This window comes from Oryza brachyantha, chromosome 6 (assembly GCF_000231095.2).
Source record: "Oryza brachyantha chromosome 6, ObraRS2, whole genome shotgun sequence".
Taxonomy (NCBI): domain Eukaryota; kingdom Viridiplantae; phylum Streptophyta; class Magnoliopsida; order Poales; family Poaceae; genus Oryza; species Oryza brachyantha.
In genome coordinates, this window is record NC_023168.2 from 19411306 (window position 1) to 19430620 (window position 19315).

A 19315-nucleotide genomic window follows, 5' to 3' on the forward strand; every position below is an offset into this window, starting at 1 on the left:
AAAACTCGTAAGTGTGTACACTAAAAACTCCATTTTTTAAGGTTTACTAATTCTCTAGAAGATGTACTGAGGAAAAACATTTCATATTCTCCACCAAATGCTATAGGTGGTTTCCTTGCTATGGTACTACTACATTAATCAATATTTATGCGAATCCAGTACAATAAATTATTCCAAGGGTGGACAATTATAATACATCCTGGCAATTAATGCATTACTTTATTGAAAAAAAACTCTGCTGTTCCAATTATGGCATGCAATAAATTCTCCGAAGCAATTAAAGCACGTTCTACTACTAGTACTTGCTATATAACTTCCCAGGATCAATATGTCGCTTGAACTGGCCGGTGGTGAAATGGGAGCTCACAACTATTCTCACAAAATGCTGCAAGATATGTGCATTATGCTGTTTATATTTTTGGCATTCTTAAATCAGTTGGCTCTATCATCATCCTATTACGCATATTCAGATAAGATTTCCAAATCAACGAATGGTTTGGAAGAAATCTCATATGTAAGTTCATTGTCTCAATCTGGAGCCTCTTCAACCTCATTTGTTTCATTGATTCCTTAATTGTAGTGAAGTGCATACATGTCATGGACCAATTACACCGTTCTAATGGAGCAGGGGCAGATCTAGCGTGGGGCTCTAGTCCCCCTGTATGCTGAATCCCCATAGAAAATAGGGTAAGAGGAAAAAGAGTTTTTTCCCACCTTCAAATTTTGGATCCACCACTACCAATGAGCACATCAACACCCTTTCCCATCCCTTCCTTTTTTTTTTACCTAAACAAGGTGTTTTTTGTTTATTTAACAAAAAGCACATTTTCTTATGATACTTAAGTAAATGTTTTTAAATTAGAAATACGAACTGTTACATAAGTCGAGAGTTTTTTTACATTTCCAGTAGAATGGTTTGAATCTTCAGTTGGTAACGAGGGGACTCCCGAAAATTTATATGAACTGTTTAGTAGAAAAGTTTTTTCTTTTTACATTTTTAGTAGAATTGTTTAATAAGAACTGTTAGAATTTATATATGTTCAAATAGTGAATTCCACTAAAATAACATATCTGTACAAATGTTTCCCCAGCATGCACTATATGAATCAATAGGAACCCCTAAAAATGGATATAGCGGTGCCATGGCTACTCTGGACGTATATAATTTTGCATACTTGAAGACACCTGAAGTAAGTGCTGCTATGGTTAGAGTATCAAATTACGTTGACGAAAGGAGAATTGGTCTCAATGATATACAAGCTGGATGGGCGGTAAGTCAACATTCAACATCAACTATATATAACATCGAGTGTTAACATTGATGAATACTGTCTTCATTCCTAAATGTTTAACGCCGTTGACTCTTTAACATATATTTAACCGTTTGTTTTATTTAATATTTTTATAAAATATGTAAAGCTATATATATATGCATATAAGTATATTTAACAATAAATAAGATGATATAAAAATAATTAATAATAATGTAAATTTTTTGAATAAGATGAGTAGTCAAACATGTATAAAAAAGTCAACGGCGTCAAACATTTAAAGACGGAGGGAATACTTAATTAATACAATGAGCACCAGCTATATCTAACATCACAAATGCTATTTTTCATACATATATAGATTGATCCATTCACATATGGTGATAGCAAAACCCACTTCTTTGTATCTTGGACGGTATGTGTTTCATTGTTTGCTCACTTCAAATTCATTGCTTTAACTAACATGTATATATGCCTTTAATTAATCACGAGGTTTTGATATGGGTTCGTGACAGACTGATTTTTACAATAAAACTGGATGCTTTAATTTGGAATGTGAAGGTTTTGTGCCAGTGAACGATGCCCCAGTGACTCCAGGAGATGTGTTAGACCCAGCTAATAACCAAACTAAAATAACATTCAAGATATTTAAGGTAAACTAGTCGAGTTTCTGTGTATTGCACCGGATTTCATTTAATCAATCATATCGCTATTTAGAAGCTTAGTCACTCTGGTGTGCCATGTTTCTTGTTCTGTATCCTTAAGGTGAACAGTGTACATACTTTAATGGAAATTCCTTTATTTCCATCATATATATCGGCAACACCCAACAAACTAAAAGAATCATAGAAATCCACATGCCAAACATATTGACATCTTTTTTTTTTCTGAGAATAACATATTGACATCTAGGACGCAAGGCATCAAAGGTTATGGTGACGTACGTCGCTCTTCCATCGGGCGACAATTAAGCAACACTATCACATAGAAACATTGTTTAATGATTATTTGCAATATTAAGTTTTTAAGAAACTCCTTTCACAATTACCCATGTATAAACTACTCTAGTCATAAATATTTAATGTTTTGAACAAGATTTGGTCAAACTTTAGAATTTTTAACCATCAATTTTATAGTAGATAAAGATTGTAAATTAGGATAAGTTAGTGATGTGACAGTACTTTTCATGGCAAGTTTACGGCAATATATTTTTGCATCGTGATATTTTTACAAATATACACGTGTATAGGACAAAAATGATGGAGATTGGTGGCTCTACTTTGGATACGACATCAACAATCTAAAACGAGCTGGATTTTGGCCAAAGAATATTTTTAATCGTATGGAGGATCATGCTACTCATGTACAATGGGAAGGCTTTACTAATGCCTACAAAGGACACTCAAGTCCTCCAATGGGCAACGGGCGTTGGCCAGGAAAAATGTCCGCAACCATTCAGAATGTGTTGTATGTTGGTACCGATGGCCAGTCCTATGACCCTCCTGTTTGGCCTATTGGTCTTGAAGTTTATGTAACCAATACGAGATGCTACCAAGTTAGTATAGTTGAGAATAACATGTTCTACTATGGGGGGCCAGGTGGTTGCAAGCATGACTGGTTAAATAAATATTAACATCTCGTGAAAATGTTAATAACTTCATCAATTAAATAAAGAATTTCTGGTTAGTTGATGATTTTATGGTTTCTATTGAAAATTGTTGGTTTCTGTTAGTTGCATCTATTTTACATCAGGGTTTTTAGAGTACAATTTTGGTTTATAGTAGCGCTGCCAAAAGATTGCTAGATCAGAAGACACATAAGCTTAACTTAGGGAGGGGGGTGGCATTTGCAAATTACAGGGACTACCCATATTTATGGTGCTGCTCTTTTAATAAAAAATATTAAAAAAATTCAACATGTATTTTTACTATAAATTTCATAGCTTACATTGTAAATTCATATATTAACAGTGTAGTTTTTAAATCTTACACTATTGTCATCGATTAGTATGTTCACAATAATGTGGGATACCTGCATATGAGATATCCATAATCTTTAGACAAAATTTGCTACAGGGCATCGAAAAAACGTATAATTAGCCGGTGGACACCATAATATCACGATTTTGCTGTAGGGCACCACAAAAATATGGTAATTAGCTGGTAGACAGTCCAGCCATTATTTTATTAATTTCGGAGTCAAAAATTTTAAAAATGGCGAGATTGCCCTCGGTGGTCGGTTCGCTGTCACTCTCGCCGCAACTAGGTCACTGCTACCGCCATTTTCTCAGTCGTCCTATAGGCTAGGGTCCGGGTGTGGTGCGACGCTGAGATCGACTGGGTCTGGTTCGACCGGACCCAGTCGGCATAACGGGTTGGCCACCGAGGGCAATCTTGTCATTTTTACTCTAAAATTAATAAAATAATGGATGGAGTGTTTACCAGCTAATTACCATATTTTTGTGGTGCCCTACAGTAAATTCGTGATCTTACGGTATCTACTAGCTAATTACACTTTTTCGATGTCCTGTAGCAAATTTTGCCTAATCTTTACGTATCTATAGAGGGAAAGGAGTGCCAATCAAGGAAGGACGAATGTAATCTTGTATTGGATTGGTTAAGAGTTTGGCAAGATCTAGAGTGTATTCCTAGGTTGTTGTATCTAACTGTATTGGGCCGGATATGCTTAATCTTTTTAGATTAGGTCTCTATCTGTAATTCTGTCTATCTGTATATAAGAGGGCAAGGGGTCCCTAAAGAGGACGATATTAGATTTGCGAGTTCATTGTTGATCTATTCTCCACCAAAATACAAAATCCAAGCAGGAAGACGGTATTATCTCATTTAAAGATTCTGAACCCAGATAACCTTTTTTTACTGCTTTACCATTAATTTCTACGCGTCGCTTGCCACCCTATAGTTTACATACATCAAGAATCTAAATGAGTGATTATGTATACATACATCGTGTTGACATAGCCTTTCCTCCAATGTACTTATGTCGATATGCCACAAAGAAGGTTTTATATAGGTTTTCCCTTGGATAATAATTGTACGTCTTATGGCTATATATATGTGTGTGTGGAAAGTATATAAATACAATGATGTGGGAAGAACTAATTGTCATCAATTAATATCTAACAATAGTATAGTGTATACCAAGTTCCTATTGTGTTTAGCATATACTTTGTAGTATATATACTACTGGTAAGACATGAGAAGATTTTTATACAAGTTTGAACCCTTCTTGTAGTAATAACTAACCCTGTATGGGAATTGATATATGAAAAAAATGGTTACAACGATGTTTATGGATGTAATCTAGACCTTGTCAAGTAATCTCATTGAGTATTCTAGCGAGGTTGTGTATTGTAGGGACATTAGTAAATTGGTCTTTTAGATTTGTTTGTATTGTGTATGGCTTGAAGAGTCTAGGAAATGCCATCGTTTAAACAATTTTGTCTAAGAAATATTATCGTTGTTAGGGTTCCGTACATCTTGTATCGTTAAATATGATGTTTATCTTCTAGCACTTGATGGATGACCGGTGACAGAACAATAGCGATGTTGAAATTTGTTTGTATGATGTTATTTTGTAGAACTCACGCTTATTAATGGTATTTCTTAGAACTAGACATTTGTCAATAATATTTCTTAGATTTTTCTAATTATGTTTCAAGCTATTGTTCTTCTTGTAATTATATAGCTAAACCATTTACTGACAATCCCTTCCCAATTTCGCTCCATCACGTCGTAGGCCTGGGAGTGATTGTTTGTTTTATTATGGAAAAACCAAACAACATGTTTGCAACGAAAAGTAATTTATATATAAAACTTATATATATATATTTTTAGCGATCTAAAAGTTAGTAATGTTGGAAAATAAATTTTGGTAAAAAAAATCTAAAATCAACTCGGAATTTAAGATTAAAAGTTTAAATTTTGGCTTATAAGCAGAAGCGGAAAGATAGGGTTGCCAAACTTAAAACAAAAGAAAAGGTGCACCTGCAACTCAGCTGCATTGAATGAAGTGCAGCCTCTATGTATCTCTCCGCACCGTCCCTGCAGTGCAGAATTTGAAGTGCACGCCCCATCCGCATTAACCTTAAACCAACCAGGAGGAGGCAGCTAATTCCGTTTGTGTTTGACAATGATGATAGCTGGTAATGAGTTTTTCTCCTAATACTGGGCATGGATCAACTCATACGCCATGTATCAGGATTGGCACGCTAAGAGTATCCTTAACAGCTTATCTAAATTTGGTCATTCATATCTTCATTTGGATGATCATCTAAAACACTTTCATCCTTTATATCCCTTTGTACTCCAGCAGATCATCTATATATGGCATCCTCTATATCTATTTGGAGGATTGGAGAGAACATCTAAATATAGAGTTTCTCTCTCCTAATATGGATGACATCCAAAAATAGAAGATGAGATAGATGTTCTGCTAGAGCTCAACTTTTACTTTTCATTTTCTATTTCTAAGATATAGAATGGGATGGATGAGTTGTTGGGATGCTCTAAGATCGTCGATGCCTCGTCGGTTCTTACAAATATAGAGATCATCCATTAAGCAGGTCCTGGCCGGCTTCATGTATTAATTAAGATTGACACTTGCATTGTTATCCCCTCGATCAAAAACAGTCCAAGGACACCTCGCATGGTAGCTAGCTAGCTAGCTAGAGCTCCTGCAGTTCGTGTGCGCAGTTTGCAGTGATCTTCCAGCTCCCGAGCTAGCTAGCTTCGACCTGCTGCAGCGGCGATCGGTATGCACACTCCATGACTTCACTCTGATCAGATCCTCCTCTCGTTTATCTCTCTGAATTTCCGGTGTCGCGACGATCTACTGGGTCCTATTTATCATTTGCATAGGGGAGTTTTGCTCTATTATGTTCTTTCATCAAAGAAATCAAAGTATAGAGGTTGATTCTACCATATTGCATGAGAAATCCTTTTTTGGGGGTGTGTACGTGCATCCTGTGGGGTGTAGAGGCCGGATTTTATTGAATCCATAATCTAAAATGAGAGATCCTTTCAAGTGTTCCTTAATCCTTAATCTCCAATTTGTTTCTTGAGATATGTGCCTATGTGGTATTTTGGTATATATTAATTGAGATACTAATTGATCTGTCCCTCGTAGATCAACGACTCACGTCGCACCAATTCCATGTCATACCTTACAAACATTGTAAAATCCCTCATATTAATTACTCCCTTCATATTTTTTATATGACACCATTGACTTTTAATTACACGTTTAACCATTCGTCTTATTCAAAAAAAATCATATAATTATTGATTATTTTGTTATAATATGATTTTTATTACAAGAACTTTAAGTATGCCTTATAATTTTGTATATTTGGATATAAATTTTAAATAAGACGAATGGTCAGACATAGATTCAAAAGTCAACGGTATCATATTAAAAAAATATGGAGGAAATATAAAAAATGACATTGATAAATATCATAATATATTCATTTCATATATTATATATAAGTTTTGATCGATTGTTTTACATATGGACTGTTTTTTTTTCTCCTAGTATATATATACAGCTTTGATTTGTTTGTGAGTTCGCAGATGGGGCCGTATAACTATCAACTTAGCAAGATAGCCAACCTGATCGCCAGCGTGGTGATGGTGATCGTGCTAGCCGTGGCTCTGTGGGTGGTCGCCCGTTTAGCCTGGCGCGCATGGAGCGCGCGGCGCGCAGGCCTGAAGCGCCGGGAGAGATGCCTCGGCAGCGTCACCGCGTCTCAGTTCAGCTCGCCGGCGGAGGAGGAGGCGGAGGCGGCGCCGGGGGGCGGCGAGGAGGATCCGGCCGGCTGCCGGATCTGCCTGGAGGCGTACGAGCTCGGAGAGGCGCTCGGCACCTTGCCCTGCGGCCACAGCTTCCACCGCGTCTGCGCCGCCAAGTGGTTTAAACGTCTTGATAGCTGCCCTCTCTGCCGAGCCGCTGTCCAGCCTGCCTAGCTAACTCTGCCTCCTTTTACTCTTGCGTATATGACGTAGTGGCGGCGATCGTTTGTTTTTTTTATATGAAAAATGGACAAATGACATATTTGTAAATGAAAAATAATTTATAAATAAAAATTTTATATATGTATTCTTGTCGATCTAAAAGTCAAGATTGAAAAATAGACTCTGGTGAAAAAAACCCTAAAATCAACTCTAAATTTAAGGTTGAAAATTCAAATTTTGGCTTATAAGTATAAACATAAGAAAAAAAATAGAATGATAGTCAGTAGTTGGCTCTAGTATTAAACTTGCTCTTATGGCTGGCATGGTCATTCAATTACAACCTAGCTTATGGTGTTCCTTCTTTAACGGTAAAATCAAATATAAAACGTCATTCAACTATCCATACCAGTTTATTTTGTCTCTCCCAAGCTATTTTGGAAGTAGTTTTATCCTATGTAACGTTTACGTACATTACCTTCAAAAGTATATAAAAAAGTGAGGCCCACGTGATAGCCTACTTCCTTCTTCCTTAGCAATAATCAGAATATAAGATTAGTAGAAAAATCTACCATAACTGAAAAAGAAACTATGGATGAATATGCTCAACTTTATTGATCAATTGTTGTTTCAAAAGTACCTACAAAGACATTGCCTTTCTAAGAGCATCCCCAATAGCTCATCTAAATTTGGTCATCCATATCTTCATTTGGATGATCATCTAAAACACTTTCATCCTTTATATCTCTTTGTACTCCAGCAGATCATCTATATATGACATCCTCTATATCTATTTAGAGGATTGGAGAGAGAATATCTAAATATAGAGTTTCTCTCTTAATATGGATGACATCCAAAAATAGATGATAAAATAGATGTTCTGCTGGAGTTCAACTTTTACTTTTCATTCTCTATTTTTAGAACGAAGAATGGGATGGATGAGTTGCTAGGAATGCTCAGAGCTACTAGTTCATCTCAAACAGCATAAAGAACTATCATGTACTACTTTTATTATGTTTTCCCCATGTATATACATCTTATACCTCACAGTAAGACAACTAAAAAATTCATGATTGTTCCCCATATTGGCCCAACTAGCCCAAGTAGATATATAAGCCCAAAACTGTTAAAAATCAACCCCCCAACTAGCCGATCCACTTCATTATATATATTTTATCACCATAGACAAAATTTACATACAACTTCCCACGTTCCACTTTCTCCATCGTCTTCATGTGCACAAACTAAAGCATAATCGTCTCCCTCGTCACTCGCCATAATTTTCTCATCGCTTCACTTGTACATGAAAGACAAATAAAACTTTGTTTGGAAACGAGTTTAAGCAATAATCACTTTTGTCAATTATTTATCACACACATTACAGGTTATCTAACAAAAAATATATGGGCCAATAAATGCTATATGCTTTCTCACTGCTGCATTAATCAATATATAGTCCAGTACAATAAATTATAGCATATCCTGGTAACTAATTTAGTGCTTCATTAAAAGAAAAATCTGCCATTATGTATTCCAGCTAGGCACGCACCAAATTGAATGAAGCAATTAAAGCAAACTCTGCTGCTACTACCTATATAAGTTCCCATGATCAATATGTTGGTTGAACGGGCCGGCGTTGCAATGGAAGTACGCTACCATTCTTACAGAATGCTGCAAGATTTGTACCTTGTACTGTTTACATTTCTGGTCTTTTTAAATCATGTAGCTCAATCATCCTATTACATATATATCCAGATAGTACTTCGCGGTTAGAAACTATGTCGTCTCTAAAGAAGAGCTACCCTAGCACAGATGCTGGCCCAGTGATAGCCAAAGTTCCAACGAATGGACGAAAAGAAGTCTCATATGTAAGTTCACTTTCTCTCAATCTGGAGCCTTTTCAACCTTGTTTCTTAATTCCCTTAATCGTGGTGAAGTAGACACACCTTCTCTTTCCTGGTACGTAGTTTCTAGCGACACACTTAGAACACTTTTCTAATTATAAACTAGTAATTAACATGGCGGTATTGCAATGATTCATGAGACAAGTGATGGACTGCGTGGGTACAAACGACCGAGGATGGGTTGGGAGTGTAAATTGAGCAAAAGGTTTTCCATAACCTGGTGTATTTTCTCATTCTACCATGGGAGTGTGTGCTGTGTATGGTGGAAGGGGAGGATGGACTACTTACACTTTTAATTAGTAGAGATAAAGTTGAAAGTATTTTACATTTTTAGTTGAAACGTTTGGATCTTGAGAGTTGGTAAATGAGGAGACATTTTACTTAAAAGTTGTAGGTTGAGTTTCGTCTTTTTTATATGTACTGTTTTAGTTCAAATGCATGAATCTATAGTTGATGAGGGTGTTTACAGCTTTGAGGAGTAACTAACACACGCTGAATAATAAAAATGCATGATCCATGGCATCCGTATTTATTTAATCTTTTATATTAAAATTTATGTATGTTCAAATATAAATATCACTAAAATAACACATGTATACATATTTTTCCCTAGCACGCATTATATGAATCATCAGGAACCCCTAAAAATGGATACAGCGGCGTCATGGCCACTTTTGATGTTTACAGTTTCCCAAATTTGAAGAAACCAGAAGTGAGTGCTGTTATGGTTAGAGTATCAAACTACCCAAGCGAAAGCAATTGAACTGGTCTCAACGATATACAAGTTGGATGGGCGGTAAGTCAATATATAGCTAATTAACCTTGTCAGTAATTAATCAGCATCAACCATTATATTATAACATCACAAATGCTATTTGCCCTGCATGTATTGTATGTAGGTTGATCCGACCACCTATGGTGATAGCAAAACCCACTTCTTTGTATCTTGGACGGTATGTTCCCACATAATTCATTCGAATTGTTCATGCAATTGAAAATACATTGCTTAATTACATTAATTACCATGAGTGTCTCTAATTATGAGGTTTTTGATATGGATGCATCACAGGCTGATTATTACGATAAAACCGGATGCTTTAACTTGGATTGTGATGGTTTTGTGCCGGTAAACGGTGCACCGGTGACTCCAGGAGATGCATTAGAACAAGCCAACAACCAAACTAAAATAACATTCAAGATATTTAAGGTAATGTAACTTATTAACTTATTAGCCCTAACCAAAATTTGAAAGCTAAAACTTGATTCTAGAGTTGGTTTTATGGGGGAGGGTTGTCATAATCTACTTTCCCACTTTGTCTTTTAAACCTATTGCCGAAAATTTCATACCCCTAGGTATCGAAAACTTGTATTTATGGTTGGATTGGAGTATTCTTCATAGGAGATTAGGTGATTCAAATTCTTTGCATTATATTCGTATTGTGTCTCTTGGAATGGGTACTTTTAACTTTTTGCCACTCTTACAGATTTTCATAACAGATTTATCACTGGACCCACCTGTCATAGACTCATGAGGGCCCACATGTCATAGACAGCGAGTGACAAATCTGTTTTGACCGCTCGTAGGAGTGACAAAAAGTTAAATTTCTCCTTGGAAAGAGTGAATGAATGAATGAATGGAACTTTTAAAATCCTATGGATATGGTTTACTATGCCCAATTCCAAAGTAAAATAAGCTTGAGCCCAGTTCTGATTTTGTTTACCTTTGAGAGGTCCAATGCATTCTCTTATTTTGTTTCTCTATACTTTCTCTGTTTCACAAACAAACTTCCTTTAAAATTCATATGTTCTATTTCCTGTGAACAATCCAAAGGAACTAATTATAATATTATTCATGTATTTTGAAACCAAATGATTTTTCAGAGATCATGGCATTCGATTTATACGTTTTTTTCGTCGTGTGTTTTGAGAATTTCGTGTCTCAAAGGAGCACGTAGTATGAAAATGCCTAAGCTTACAACCTTTACTTCCTGGAGCATGAACTCTTATGGACATGTTTGCATCATGATCTTTTTACAACTATATCTGTATGTAGGATGAAAATGATGGAGATTGGTGGCTCTACTTTGGATATGACGTCAACAATCTCAGCCAAGTTAGATTTTGGCCAAAAAGTATCTTTAATCGTATAGGGTGGGAAGGCTTCACTCACTCCTACATAGGGTGGAAAAGTCCTCCGATGGGTAATGGGCGTTTTCCAGGAAAAATGTCTGCATCCATTCAAAATGTTCAATACGTTGATACTGTGGCCGGCCCTATGCCCCTCCTGTTTGGCCTATTGGTCTTGAAGTTTATGTAACCAGTACGAGATATTATCAAGCTAGCAATTTTGAGAACAACATGTTCTACGACTATGGTGGCCCAGGTGGTTGCACTAACGATTTTTGGTAAATACTAATAAGTTCATCAGTTGAATAAATAAATTCCTGTTAATTGATGCTTGTTGTTTTTCTAAGAACCATTTTACAGTACTCCGTCTTACCTCTCTCTAGAGGTAAGTGTGTTGTGAAAGATCTTGACCATGGTTATTACTGGTATAATTTCTCATAGCAAAAATAATTTTAGCTCTTTCCATTAAAAAAAGATAGCAAAACGCCAAATTAATGCTGCACGTAATTACCCTTCCAAATATGACATGGTTGTGTCATACATACCAAAAGTAAAACCCATACGCACCAAAATTTGAAACTAAAGTTTAACAAAATTTGGTGAAACTTCTGTGCTGTTCAACGTAAATTCAATATGATGTTCATTAAATGTGAAAAAAAATATATTTGCAGTTTTATGTTTCAAACTACCATGTGTGAGGAAAATATTAAATATAACACAATTTTTAAATTATTTAAAACTTCTACTTCAAAATGATAGTAAAGAACGAATACACTCTTAATTTTAATTTAGTTGTGGTAACATTCAAATTTAAATTTTTTTTCACCACCATAAAGTTAATGATTTTTATAAGAATATACTGATTTTTTTCCTTACTGTAATATAATAATTGATATTTATGAACCTTAAATGTTAATAAATGACATCTTAACCTATGAGGTAAGAGAAATAGTGACCCTTGGATCAACATAGGATGGATGGTTCGAAATAGTTTTTGTGTACCATTAAAAAACCTTTTAAGTTGTTGTTTTCTATAAGTTGTTGTTTTCTATTAATTAGTTGCATCCATTCTATTGATCTCATGCTGGCCCATAAGTAGGGCCCTTGGATCAACATAGGACGGATGATTCGAAATAGTTTTTGTGTACCATTAAAAAACCTTTTAAGTTGTTGTTTTCTATTAATTAGTTGCATCCATTCTATTGATCTCATGCTGGCCCATAAGTAGGGCCCTTGGATCAACATAGGATGGATGGTTCAAAATAGTTTTGGTGTACCCAAAAAAACCCTTTTCTAAGTTTATGTTTTTTTATTAGTTGCATCCATTAGAAAAATCTCCGTCGGGTGGACAGGGACAGGCAGACTTCATTTCTGCAGGGACCTGAAATGCCAAATAGCCTAATAGCCATCATAATTTTTTAGTTTTAAGGCCCAATTAGCCCAATAGAAATTTCATATATAAAGCCCAAATATCCAAACCCCACCTCCTCTCCCCTTCTGCCTGGCTGCTCCTCCCTTCTCACGCCGCCACCCGCCACTCTCCTCTCCTCTTGCGTTTGTGCCGGCCTTCGCCTCGACCGGCTGCCGTCCACCTCGATCCCACCCTCGCGGCCTTGCTAGCCATTGCATCTACGCTCAACAGTCGTCGTCGTCGCCTCACACCTACCCCACTAGCCACCCTCGCCGGTCAGCGGCTACCACAGGGACCTCAATTGGGGACGGGGACCCACCGGGGTCAGGGCCGTTCTCCACGAACTCGGTCATGATCCGTCCCATTACCAACCCTATCTATGGGACATCCACATGTTCATATGTACTGCTTGTGTAGCGTGTATGCATTGCCACTTTCGGACGGTGACCACGCATGCAAAACTTTAGGTTGTGAGGATATATTATAAAAATCCGTAAATATTAGGAAAGGACCAAATATCAAATAAAAATAAGACATGATGCTTCGAATCCAGACCGGCTAGCTCACCACTCGTGGAGCTAGCTAAAAGACCCCCGAACATTTTCATCTCTGGGCTACCATGCCTCATCAGGCTTTCACTTCACAGGTTGTCGATTTTATCATGATTCAAGCAAGTATCAAACCATTTATAGGCTATTTGGGGTGGACGAATCTCTTCTGACTCATTGTACTCGGGTCAATGATATATACGCCCATGGACATATAGAGGCCACATATCAGTTATTTAAAGTCAAATGACAGTAAATTATAGGATATGTTTCTTGTCGAGGTATCACTTGGTTGTGCGTGTTGCCCATCGAGCCAAATTCCCAAGAATGGACAGTCACACCCTAATATTTTCAGGGAATTAATAAATTATGAAATAATTTATTTCTAAAGTTATATTAAGTGCAAAGTAATTAACAAGTGATTGAATGAGAGAAATAAAATTTCCCTAATAAAGCACGACCTTCAATTTTTTTAAATAAATTCTTCATGTTTAATTAGACTCTATGAAGTTTTCCTCTTGGAATTTTTAGAGCTCAAAAAGTGTAAGAGGGGTACTGTGTGAATGTTGATCCATTTTACATTAGGACCTGCTTAGGCTGCGTTCACCTCTCCCTTTCCTAAGCAAAATAAACTATAATAAAAAAACCTCAAAATCTCCAAATTTAAAGTTAAACATTTAAATTTTGGTTTATAAGCCTAAGCAAAAACCAAAAGATTAGGGTGCATACTGGCAGGGATGATGGCATAGATTTTTTTTACCTAACTAGAAATGATATGGTCCTTAAGAAGAAAATATTGTTCTAAATAACAAATATTTTTGAAGTGTAGCAACTCATAAATATTTATATTTTAGATTAGGTGAAATTTAACAAAATTGTATTCTAAATGACAAATATTTTTAACGTCACCGGAGCAAGTAACTCACAAATATTTATATTTTATAACAGGGAAGTAGCTTTTAAGCTTACCTTTTTCCAGTTAATCCTTAGCAGAGCCCCTGCTTTATTTTATGAAAAGAAGCAAAGCGGTAGTCAAGTTTGATTAGGACTGTGTTTTATATACATCCGTTAGCTAAGATATTTAACTTTTTCGGTTATAACGTTTGACCATTCATCTTATTTAAAAATTTAGTATAAATATAAAAAAAATGATAAGTTGTGTTTAAAGTTTTTTGATAATAAAGTAAGTGACAAGCAAAATAATAAATAAGATAAATTGTTAAATATTATAACTAAAAAAGTCAAACATCTTAGGTTAGAAAACGGAGTAACCCGTAAGGTTACTTTTTCTCTATCTTTAATGGATACGTAGCACACACTTCTGCTTTTCCTCTGCGGAGAAAAAAAAAACATTGGATTTGCATTTCACCGAGAAACGTGCTGGGCTCATTTTGGGACTAGGCAATGGCTGACATGCGGCCCGTTAGTATTGGGCCGGATCGGGATTGTGTTCATGTACGGCCCATGATGTTTGGGCTCGGAATGGAGCAGTGGCCGAATTTTTGGAATTTTTAATTTTATTTATTAAATTATTTACCATTTTAATTTTTTGATTCAAAAAATCACAAGACTAGCCTCCTGCCGCTCTCCTAGAGGGCGGAATGCTGACATGGCGCATGGCGCGACGCTCGGGCGGGACGGCCGTTAGCGGCGCGGCACGCAATTTTGCACTAAGCCCCTTTCCGCCCTTACGGAGGGCGGGAAGGGGGTAAGTGCAAAATTTGCACGACCGGCCGACGCGCCCGCGTGGGGAGAGGGCCTGGTCATTTTGCAGGCGGTCCCCTGCCGTCCTTCGTAAGGGCGGTTTAAGTTAGTTTGGGTAATTACTGTTAGGTAAAGGGTTAGATTTAGGTTAGTTTTATGTTATATTGTATAATGTTATATTTAGTACTAAATTAAGGTAATATTTTATTAAATTGACTTTGTATATACAACTTAAAAGAAAATATAGAAAATATGTTTCGAATGTTAATAAAAGTTAAAAGCAAAGTTAAAAATTATGGAGGTTCGATTTAGGAAGTATTGTTTAATGTTACATTTAGTACTAAAAATTAAGCTTCGTATTAAATTGGCCTCGTATATAATAATGTCATTAAAAGATATGTTGAAGTAAAGAAAAAATATTTCGAATGTTAATACAATATAATAGCAAAGTAAAATTGTAGCACATGAGAACGACAATACTAGAGAAAGAACATAATGGTGCAAGAAGCGAAAATGTAGTGCGATTTCATCGCTCAATTCGGGAAACGATGTATTACAACAAAGCTCAAATCCAGATACAATCGTTGAAAATACATTGCGGTCATCTTTGGAGTTGTCCCCTTAAGCGTCGTTGTAGCGGTGATCATTCGTGGTACTTCTTCTCTCGCTTGTACTCATGACATATTTTTGCTTCAGTTATTTTATGGCCGTAGTACTCAGGCATGACTTCGTCGATCCACATAGTGAAAGAACACGCTCTTTAGTTCCCCTAAAAATACCGAAGATGCTCCTAAGGAGGTTAACAAAGATAGAAACGTGGAAGGCATAATGTCATATTGGGATGATGTTTACTTACGGTGTGGTTATCGGTTATGTTTGGACAAAGGAAATATCTCCTCCCATAACTCTGTGGTTTGAATGATGTAGTCATCTGGCAGCAATTTCCACAACTGCATATTGGACGTTCGACCCAATCTGGTACGCCGAATGGATTATTCCTCCAATCAAGGGTAGCGGCTTCTACACGCCGTACGTCCTCCATCCCTGGTTGAAGGAGTTGTGAGGGGGTTTTTGGCTGCGTAATTGATGAACCTGCGACAGAAATTCTCTCTGTATCTATTCACCGTAAGAAGTTACATTGTCTTTGTTCTTCCTGCGTGCAAATAAGAATAATGTTAATCTATAAACTAGAATGTCCGGCATATATATATATATATATATATATATATATATATATATATATATATATATATATATATATATATATATATATATATATATATATATATATATGTAGAAGAAATAGTACTTACAACGAGATCGTTGTCAACAATGCAAAGGCAAACGAAGAATCGTTGGCCGAGAGTTCGCTGTGAAATAGATCTTACGACCTAGAAACGTTCACTGCAGTTACATTCGGGATGTTCCCTCCACGTTGGTAGTCCGTTGGGATCGACCCACCAACCGCGATTCTCAGCCGATATACGTCGTTTGTGTTCAGCCTTTCTTTTGCGGTAGTCGGATATATGTTCACTTCGTGGATAGGGGCGTGAGTCATTACGGGTGAGATTCTCTCTATCAACCCATTGAATGAATCTACATACTGGGTTTTGGTACTGCAAAATCCAAATTTTGGAAAACGATTTAGAAGGTAGGTACTTATGACAAACGTTGGGATAGGTGTTGTGGTCAACCATACCTGAGTCAAGTTTGCACATATGAAGAACCTCCTCCCTAGACTTTCACTGTGCAACAAGGCCATTAGGATGCACCGGTCATCACAATAGCAGAATGGATGATCACACCATGGTGGCATACGGCCGGTGAAAGGATCCTTTTGCCACTGGAGATGCTCAACGAACGCAGTCTCTCCCATGGTAAACAAGGAATTGACGATAAGCTTGTTTGTTCGGGTGGTGTGTGAATGTCGTCGTTGTTATAACGAGCTTTGCGTCGAAAGTTTGTTGTCGTGATGCATTCAAAGTTGATTGCGACACCTCGAGTAGGGGCTTTCGTTCGGCCGAGTAAGTTCTGCTACGGTTGCTGTAACTGGTTGGACATGACACGACAACTCGGAAAGGGTTGTCACACCCACGCGCAGGGGCAGAGGCTTAGCTAGGCGACATTCAACTTTCGGCGCCCCTCGACTTTCGGTGCCTCACTGTGCATCGTGTCAGAACGTGCAGACGCTGAGCTTCACGACATTCAACTTTCGGCGCCCCTCGACTTTCGGTGCCTCACTGTGCATCGTGTCAGAATGTGCAGACCTTGAGCTTCACGACATTCAACTTTCGGCGTCCCTCGACTTTTGGTGCCTCACTGTGCATCGTGTCAGAACGTGCAGACGCTGAGCTTCACGACATTGAACTTTCGACGCCCCTCGACTTTCCGTGGCTCGCTGTGCATCGTGTCAGAACGTGCAGACACAGAGCTTCACGACATTTAACTTTTTGACTCTCTCTCGCTATAAGAGCAACGACCTTCGCACACCAACCAAACAAACCATCCTACTCATTAATTCCTTCTCTACCATCGGAGTGGCTCCATTCGTTGAAGAAAGCTAGTAGATTATGCGCAACAGGTAAATTTGGGTCGCCAACCAGCTTTTTCGGTTTCTTTCAGTACTTCAATAGATTTCTATTGTGAAATCTTGAAATGCAAATGTACTGGAAGAAACTGAAAAGGCTATTGGCGATCCAAATTTACCTGTTAAGCATAGTCTGCTTATGGATAGAGAGCATTAAGGATAGATTGTTATTCTGATGGTTAATACACCTTACAAGCAAGGTAACAACCATAGCATATATTAAATTCAGTATGTACTTTCGATTTAACGGTAATATTTGCTAGTGTTTCCATAGCTGAGGCACCGAAAGTAGATCTGTCGTTTAGTTCATTTTTCCCAGTTTATGTGTCTTTTCTGTTCGGTATTGAAGTTAATCTATTTCTAACATTGTATGGTCAAGTACTGCTAGAAATGTCATGTTACTTAAAATAATCGTTTGTTCGATGAAATGTATTTGTAATACGGTGTGTTTGAGGTGTCCAACGCCATTGGTGGAATACATGGACGGCATAATAAACGACTAACGAATCAGATAGAACGCAGTTGTACGTTAATTCATACAAAACATAGGTACAAACTAGTCTAGGTAATGAAAGAAACGGTAATACAACTGAAGTCTGCATATAGCTGGTAGGTAACCCCCACCTTAAGCCCTAGGACCTCGGCGCGTGCTTTTCTTACCCTTCCCCTACTGCGCCCTCACATGGCCTCGGGAGTACGTAAGCAGATCGGGTGGCACGCCGCGGGTAGTACATGTGGGGGGGGGACTGTTGTGGACGAGGTAGTAAGCTGTGTGGGAAGCGGAGCTCCACTAAGCTGGGAGGTGTCGATGACGTCCGGATCATCCTCCAAATCATCAAAATCTGGTGATCCGTGTCCCGACGAGGTACCTCCCGGCGTGTCCTGGCAAGCTGTGAAGTGCGCACAACAAAAATGAAGTTGTAAACATGTTGTGTGCTTGGAGTTATACAGGTTAGTACATTAAAATTGAGGTGTTATTCGTACCCGGTGTCATCGTGGTCCCGCCAGTAGGTGGCGCCGTCTAACCGGCCCTAGTCCATCCGGACGAGCTACCTCCCGCCGTGTCCTCCCAGCCTATGTAAGCGTACAAACAAAAACAAAGTTATAAAACTATAGTATGGTCGAAGTTGTATTGGATAGCATAATACATCGAAGTTGGCATCGGTAGCTTGTGTGGATGTGGTCCAGCTGGTAGGGGGGCCGTCCAACCTGCCTCTAAAGTCCACGCCCCTCCGCCATAGGAGAACCACCCTCCTGCCGACGTGGACGACGTGTGTGGGCCTGTCGTCCACGTCCACAGGTCACCCTGCGAGAACGGGTCCACAGAGGTCCCTCCACCCGGTGCGTGTGAGGAGGTCCCTGCCCCGTGCGTGGACATTCACGGAGTCCACGGAGGCTCCATGGACGTGTGGCCTGCTTGAGTAGAAGTACCTCCTGCGGCACTCGAGGACCCGGCGGTCTGCGTCGATGTCCCAGTGATCATGCCCTTCTCCACTAGGTGGCCTAACGTGCCAGTGAACATGACCACCCAAACAGCCAAAGCAGGTAGGCCTCCAAGTTGCGCCGCACGGAGTACTCTTCACCGTTGGGGGGCTAGCTTGTCCGACTGCAAAACAATAGTTGAGGTTATAAGACATACAATCTTAAGTTCTTTGTCAACTTGCATGTGGTTACGTACCGTGTATTGCATTAGCCAGTGCTTCGTCGGCCCCGATGCAGCGCACAGATCCATCGCGTCAAGTCTGAGCCCATGCCGACGCTGAAGGATGTCCGCACGCCACCCCTCCATTCCAT

The 19315-nt window shown here is 38.3% G+C and overlaps 1 protein-coding gene and 1 pseudogene across 1 annotated transcript; both read left to right on the forward strand.

Moving 5' to 3' along the window:
- Positions 1-328: 328 nt before the first annotated feature.
- On the forward strand, positions 329-2904 carry LOC102706667. The gene is made up of 5 exons (XM_015838192.2): positions 329-514; positions 1092-1271; positions 1633-1686; positions 1787-1924; positions 2521-2904. Exons 1-5 carry the CDS (start codon positions 329-331, stop codon positions 2902-2904), a joined length of 942 nt encoding a protein of 313 aa, XP_015693678.2.
- A 5950-nt stretch (positions 2905-8854) lies between these two features.
- On the forward strand, positions 8855-11553 carry LOC102706951 (annotated as a pseudogene).
- The last annotated feature ends 7762 nt before the right edge of the window (positions 11554-19315 follow it).